Genomic DNA, 6,825 nt, shown 5'->3' with positions numbered 1-6,825 from the left:
GAGGATGAGATCCAAATTAGACTGGGCTTTGATGCACTAATGGGCCTTGAGGGGCCCATAGGGTTGGACCTTTGGTGGGGGCTTAGAGCAGCCCACCTAAAGGGGGCGCCCAAGGTGGGGCCCACTAGGGCCCATCTAGGGGGCGCCCACCAGGGCTATAAAAGCAGGTGAGGAGGGGGAGGGGGCGCCCAACCAGTAGCCCTAGCCGCCCCTTCTGCAGTCTGCGCCCCCTTCTCCTTCCTGCTCTTCCTCCCGCGCATCAAACCCTAGTTCGTTCTCGCGGATCTAGCAATCCGGAGTGCGAAGCTTCTTCCCGTACGTGTGGACTTCGTGGGGGTGCTGCACTTGCTGCACAAGGACGAGCCGTTCGTGAGGAGGTTCACGTAACTGCACTGCCGGCTTCCATCTGCACTACACCGACGCGCTACTGAAGTTCTGCGATCGCGCGTCTAGTGGTAATCCCGTGATCTATAACAGTAGTAATCTTGGTTTATGCGGTAGAAATTTTTTGTTTTTTCTACCCTATATTCCTACAGTCATATTTCACTAGGAACCATGCAAGTTGATGACGCCGTCTCGGCGTTGTACTTGCCCTAAAAGGTTCTTTTGAGCGGTTTTCTTCTCTCTTATTCCAAGGAAACAATAAAACGTATATAGCCCCAGTTGGAAAAGTGTCTGGACGCCTAGGCGACGCCATGATAACCATGGAACCGTGTATATTATTCTTACAGTGATGCTTTGTTAGTATAATGCTCTGATAGAGTCCATGCCAAGGAGAAAGGTGCTAGTGGGTCAGTAGGCAAAATTTTCTAGATTTAGGGGAAATAGAATAGCTCAACACATGATCCCTTTAAATACGATGGTTTCTCAATCTAATATTTCAGTTAGCGAGTTTCAAATAAATTATATATTTCATCTAGAGTTTACAGTTTGACCAAAGATTACTAAGGATGCAACAATGAAAATTTATATAAAAAGAGCGGAGAAGTTAAGATGAGTTTCAAACTTTTAATATTGGAGGTTGGGTATTGGAGATTGGTGTTTGCTATAGAGTGAGGCACCGCCGCAGTGGGACTTGTGTTTTTATTATGACATTGCAACAAAAGAGTAGCATTTAAGAAGACTACTAGAGTACAAATAGGTAGTCCTCGCCAAGCATGATTCCCGTTCCATTCAATTCAGAAAGTGAGTTCGAAAAAAATATGAAAAAAATTCATATAAAGCCTCTCTATTCAAATATTTTTTTTAAAAAAAATTGGCAATCAAATTGTCGCTAGCTATAGATATCACCGATATCCCCATTTATTTTATTTGTACAAAGAGAAGGTAGCCGTCATAAGTAGGTGGAGTTGGTGGTTAAGGCGTACCATCACAAAGCATGAATCCTACTATCCTGGGGTTATAAAAAAGCACAAGTGCTTTATGCCTGTATCCTTTTTTTTTTATAAGGTATGAATCTTACATGTATGTTTCATAGGCTCATAGCAGATAGTCATATTTCGAGAGCATAAGCGCTGATGGTTGCATACACAAGAGAAATGTTTATTTTAGTTTTTGAAGTGCCATGAACACGTGCATTACATTAGCATAGCATTTGATAACTAGTGATAATCCAACATGGCAACATATTTGTAAGCCCTCTATAGAACTACTGTACTTGTGTAATTTACAGATCACAGAAAGATCAAATATGGTCAATCTCGTTTTGACTTTGACACTGGCCATCTTTTACGAACCATTTCCTAGAGTAAAAAAGGAGAGTTGACGTAAAACCAGGGACCAGCACAATTCTTACAGAAAAAGGGCAAAAAAAAAATTCAAGTAACAGGACCTTATACCACAAAAATAATCCACAAAGTTGCATTAATGTATTGCAATAATCCTAGGATGTCTAACGACATACAAATCCAATATACACAAGACTGGGAAATGTAAAGTGGGCAAAATATCAAAGCAATATACATGGCATGCTCAATGACAAGCTGAAAAAAATGGATGTCTACTCAGGAAACGATAACCCCATGACCCGACAATTTTGAGAGATTCAACTTTCAATGAAGCACACACCCTCGCTATTCACAGAACTGCAAGAAGGAAATGAATAGGCAAAATGGCGCAGATCAACCATGGACTGGGACTTCATTCGAAGCGACAAATGGGGCTGCCAGATCAGGTCCTGTTGCTTCTGCAACACCATGTTCGACGGTGAGCTCTTCTGGAGCAGAAGGTTCTGAAGGGGGAACTTCAACTGGGTTGTCTTGTACTTGCGCAGCCTTTGCCCTTGAAACCTTAGGTTTCGAGTTTAAGGTTTTCAGCTTTGTAACCACAGGCCTTGGGTCAGCTTTAGCAGTTCCAGACACTTGGGACGTAGTTTTCGTGACTGATCTCTGGACAGGTTTTCTTGCAGGAGCCCGAGGTTTGTTGTTTTCTGCAACTTCATTTACCTTGCCAGAATTCACTGTGCTCCTTGGGCTCTCACATACAGAACCATCTGCAGAAGCAGCAGTAGTAGAAGTAGTTGGCTTGTGCCGCCCAAGCTTTGGTGATCTAGCACGTGTTGGGGGAATCTGCACAAGAAAATGTATTTAAGGTGTGCCAAATTACTACTGTGACAAGCGTGTGTGCGCGCGCGTGCGCACATGCACATAATGTTCAGGAAACTTAATCAATATTTTTTATCCAACCTAGCAGGATACGCACGAGACAAAACATTGCAATATCAATAAATAAGAAATGAATTTCAACTACACTGAAACCGTGCATACAGTGAAGCAATGACATTGTTTACTAGATCCTGAAACATGAATGGCTCGATGAACTTGTAGAAAGAAACAGGTTTTGTCACTACTAATATTGTAACTTCCTGTGATATAGAATGAATGATTTCACTAATATACATTTCGCTGACAAGAACATGTCATGGTCTGAAAACCACATAAGGTGCTTCACCAACTGCAGATCTTGATGGTTATCTGATAACGAATTCCAGCATATATGGATGGAAATCATTATAGAAAATAACTCAGGTGATAATATATGAAAGAAATGTGAAAACTCATCAGTTACTTCAAGACCTACAATGGAGCCCTCAAAAGTCGTACGCTAGCTAGTTCATTTAGTATTTTACAAGCCCCCAAGGAAGCACTTGAAAACTGTAAGTACTATCCATACAAATAAAGAATAATGTTGCTTTACAAGCATTTTGGTTCTTATGCTTCATATTTTGCACTTTTCAACTAGCCTCTAATGTTTATAACACCAATTGTATATATAGCACTAAACCAAATGCAAACAAGGTTTACTATACATGCAACTATCTCAAATTCAATGCACAACTGAAATCACGTTAAACATGAAGCAGTTAATTACAACAAAACAAGTGATTATGGCAGCAGAAGCACAAAGCAATAACCATAATGAACAATCATGGCAGCAAAACAAAAGGTGCTCAAATGCACTGTGCATCATATAAATTATAAACATCTAGTTCTGCTCGATTTATAATGTGCATTCCTATCCATAGTCTTTAACGAAAACATATTCTCCGTCCATTTTTTATGATAGAACAGAAATGTATTCCAGCTAAATTTAATGTACCATCCAAGCCAGTATAACACATGAATCAAACTATGATGGTTTTTAAATTCAAGTCTCAAAATATCAAGAGATGTACATATGAGCGTACAACCGTAAGCATGTCTCTAAAACATATCCTAGTGGGAACTGCTAATAATAAGGCATGGAGAGATGGTTGATAGCAAAGATCTAGAATTGTAAGCATATTCTTATCAGGAATATACCATTCAAAAATGTCAAGGACACAATACATATGGAAACGTATCAAACCGCACCCAATGTGAACCTTTATATTAAAAGAGGAAAACAGTAGTACTTAAATTGCATGTAACCATTTATTGAAATATACACAGCAGCCTCCGTACATCAAGTAAATTACGGTACCTTTTTCAGCTCAACTTTGGGTGGCTGCTCTTTGTAAAAGCTTGGCATAGGTGTCGCTTTAAATGTCAGGCTCTTCCTCAGAAGTTTGATCTCAGCCTCTTGGCTCTCCTGAGTGTGTATAGATCAACTTCAGCACTAAAACATACAAATATTCCTAAGTTTGTTTTTTTGCAAATAATATGAAAGCAACTCCCACCTTGGATTTTTCCTGCAAATTTGTTTGTTCAAGCTCCTTTGCATGGATTTTCTCTTCAAGCTTTTGGAAGAACTGGGAGCAAGGAATTAGCAAGGCCTTTCAGTAAAAGAAAAGGGAAACACGACAAAATATGACAATTCCTACGTGGAAAACTAGTGCTCACCTCCTTTCGCTTCTCAGCACGCTGCTCCAATCTGAAACTAAAGCCAGCAGCAGCACTCTTGCGAGCTGCTGCACGGGGAGTATTCGTACTTCTGGAAAAAAACACAGAATGGCAACAACCGTATTGATACCACATGGACGAATAAATAAGAGACTATCACTCTATCATGAAGAATTTCTTACGATGTGGTGGAGCGCACATCATCTTCTGTTTTCCCTGGCTGCGCTTGTTTCAATGGTTTGGCGGCGTTCTCATGTGACCTGATACCCAATATCAAGAGTTTCAGCAAAAGAAAACGCCAAACCTTTTGATAAAAATCATAAATTGATAGCGGTCCTGATTAGTCGATCTAGTGCGACAACAACACTGACTGAATCATTTCTAGTACAACAACAACAACAACAACAACAACAACATAGCCTTTTTTTCCCAAGCAAGTTGGGGTAGGCTAGATATGAAACCCAAAAGAAATAAAGGTCATGATTCAGGCACATTGATAGCTAGTCTCCAAGCGCTCCTATCCAAAGCTATCTCTTTAGAGATATTCCAATCCTTAAGGTCTCTCTTAACCGACTCATCCCAAGTCAGTTTAGGTCTACCTCGACCCCTCTTTACATTATAGACCCGCTCAAGAAACCCACTACACACCGGCGCCTCAGGAGGCCTCCGTTGGACACGTCCAAACCATCTCAGCCGATGTTGGGAATCATTTCTAGTAAGCATCAGAAATTGGGATCTATATCAAATGTCCAGACAACCGACAACAATCACACATTCTATTTAGAGAAGATAACTGAAATCGCAAATTTGCCATGCAAAAAGGGGGAAAAACGCACGCCCAAATCTGGATTAGTAGTGGTCCAGCACTTACTCTTGAACTGCGGGAGTTGCATCGTTTGGCGCAGCCGCATCCACTGATCCAGACTTGGCAGGCTAAGTCAAAGAAAACCGGACCAAAGTCTTACCACAATGCAACTAGAAATAGACGAAAAGGATGCCGGCTTCAGCACGAGACCAGTCAAGAAAGGATCTTTACCATCGACTGGCGAGCAACAGGCGCCTGCTTAGGATCCGCCTTCGGCTTCTTGTCCGCCGCCACCCGTCCTGCACGTAATTCAATCCCGCCCCCCACAACTCAGCAAACCCGACAGTCGCTATCTATCGGACCAGTGAGCGAACCGAAACCAACCTGATGCCGCCGCCGATCCTGATCCGTTGGCCACTGCCGCCTTGGCTGCAGCCTGCTTGGGCGCTGCAGCCACAGCCGCGGCCGAGGCCTTCGGCCCCCGCGCCGGGAACGAGGCGCTCTGCGACAGGACCCCGGGCCGCTTCCCCTTGGCCGCGGCGGCGGGCGCCCTGCCGTTGGGCAGCTTCCCCTTCCGCGCCCCGGCGGCGTCCCCGGATCCAGCCTTCTGCACGCGGAGCGACACGCATCGTCAGTGCCAGATCACACTACCCCTCGTACGAAGGCCGGGAGGCGGAAATTCACCTTGCCCGGCGCCTTCGCCGCCGCCGCCCCAGCCGGCGGTACCGCCGGGCTGGCGGCCTCAGATCCGCCCTCCACCGCCGCGAGATCGCCCCCATCGCCGGCGGGCTCCGCCTCCGCGTCCGGCTTCACGACGACGCATCCCTCCGCCTCCGCCTCCGCCTCCACCCGCGCTCCATTCTCCACCGCGGCGGCGGCGGCGGCAGCGGCAGAGGAGCCGTCCTCCTCCATGAGATCCGCGCCGCCGAGATCCTGCCCGGGATCGAACGCTCGCGCGCCGCAGGCAGCCACCCACCCACCCACCCACCAACCAACCGCGGCGCGGGCGGCGACGGGGAAGCCGAGCGGGGCGGCGGTCTGGTCAGCAGCGCGGGGGCGCGGGCGCCATCGCCGCGGGCGCGGTGGAGTGGGGGAGGCGGAGGCGGAGGCAGGCAACCACCCACCCACCCAGTGATGGCGCCGGGCTGGGCTGGCTGGCAGCGCGGAGGGAGAGGAGTTGGTGCGCGGCTGGAACGGGGGTGTGGACTCGGGGGCGACGCGACGGGACGGGACGGGACGGGACGGGGTGTCGTGGGGGCCTCGCGCCCGCGCCCGACGCTGGCTGAGTAGAGAGAGAGGGCAACGGCTCGCCCGCGCGGACGGACGGTTCTGCCCCTCCCCTCCCGTTACGGCGTAGACCACGGGATCGGACGCAACAAATTCCGTACGGGATGAGGGCGGGGGCCACAAATCTCACGGTAACCGACGGTCGTAGACACATTGCTCTGCACGTAGAAACCTACGGTCATCGTATAGAAATTTCTATGCACGATTAATCTGTACCAACGAAGACAGAGGAAATAAATTTCATCTGGATAAAACTCGGTTGGGCACGTTTATTAACAGTGTTATTTCATCGAATTCCACATCCAATTCAGAAGTTACACTTCAAAAGTTATGGCAGCAAACATAAAAAAAAACCATGCATTGTAGAGGTTCTTCCATTTCAAAGTTTCATTCCAAATAAATGATGTGCTTATT

At 46.3% G+C, this 6,825-nt stretch overlaps 1 protein-coding gene across 1 annotated transcript; it reads right to left on the bottom strand.

Moving 5' to 3' along the window:
- Positions 1-1,816: 1,816 nt before the first annotated feature.
- On the bottom strand, positions 1,817-6,390 carry LOC120685379 (protein WVD2-like 4). The gene is made up of 9 exons (XM_039967248.1): positions 5,809-6,390; positions 5,509-5,731; positions 5,356-5,423; positions 5,191-5,252; positions 4,502-4,579; positions 4,320-4,410; positions 4,157-4,228; positions 3,961-4,068; positions 1,817-2,567 (listed from the first exon to the last, which is right to left on the bottom strand). The coding sequence occupies exons 1-9, from the start codon at positions 6,034-6,036 to the stop codon at positions 2,121-2,123; spliced, it is 1,377 nt and encodes a 458-aa protein (XP_039823182.1). The 5' UTR covers positions 6,037-6,390; the 3' UTR covers positions 1,817-2,120.
- Between the last annotated feature and the right edge of the window lie 435 nt (positions 6,391-6,825).

Source organism: Panicum virgatum, chromosome 8N (genome assembly GCF_016808335.1).
Source record: "Panicum virgatum strain AP13 chromosome 8N, P.virgatum_v5, whole genome shotgun sequence".
Classification (NCBI taxonomy): Eukaryota; Viridiplantae; Streptophyta; class Magnoliopsida; order Poales; family Poaceae; genus Panicum; species Panicum virgatum.
The sequence above is the reverse complement of the archived record's forward strand: the minus strand, read 5'-3'. Positions and strand labels throughout refer to the sequence as shown.